Consider the following 414-nt stretch of genomic DNA (forward strand, 5'->3'; position numbering starts at 1 on the left):
CTTCCCTACCCTCTAATTCCACCCCCACACTTCACCTTTCAGTTGACAAACCCGCTCACAACTCCGGGGGGTTTGATATTCAAACGAGTAGAAAGGGGAAGAACAAACACAATGGAAGAGGGGGGTAAAAAAAAAATAATCATATTAATAATATTATTAATAATAATAATATAATAATAATAAAATAACTCGCGGGTGGAGGATGTGGTTTCTTTCAAACAAAGTGCACTGCGAGATTGATTTGAAATGAGCTCCTGGAGGTCTCGGGGGGGGGTCATGGGGAACCGCTGCGGGATCTGTCCTGCTTGGGGTCGAGCCCACTGACCAGGCGCTGGATGTTTTGCAGTTCACTGGTGGCCGCTTCTTTCTCCGCGCCCAGTTTAGGGGAGAGGGAAACGGAGCCGGGGGAGAGGG

The 414-nt window shown here is 48.3% G+C and overlaps 1 protein-coding gene across 1 annotated transcript in view; it reads right to left on the reverse strand.

Annotated features, from left to right (window-relative positions):
• Nucleotides 1-274: 274 nt before the first annotated feature.
• TBX3 (T-box 3) overlaps nt 275-414 on the reverse strand; it is an 11342-nt gene continuing 11202 nt past the window's right edge. The window contains exon 7 of the mRNA XM_009995679.1: nt 275-414. Within this exon, the coding sequence (XP_009993981.1) occupies nt 275-414 (140 nt within the window).

Source organism: Chaetura pelagica, unplaced genomic scaffold, assembly GCF_000747805.2.
Source record: "Chaetura pelagica isolate M959 unplaced genomic scaffold, ChaPel_1.0 scaffold254, whole genome shotgun sequence".
Taxonomy (NCBI): Eukaryota; Metazoa; Chordata; class Aves; order Apodiformes; family Apodidae; genus Chaetura; species Chaetura pelagica.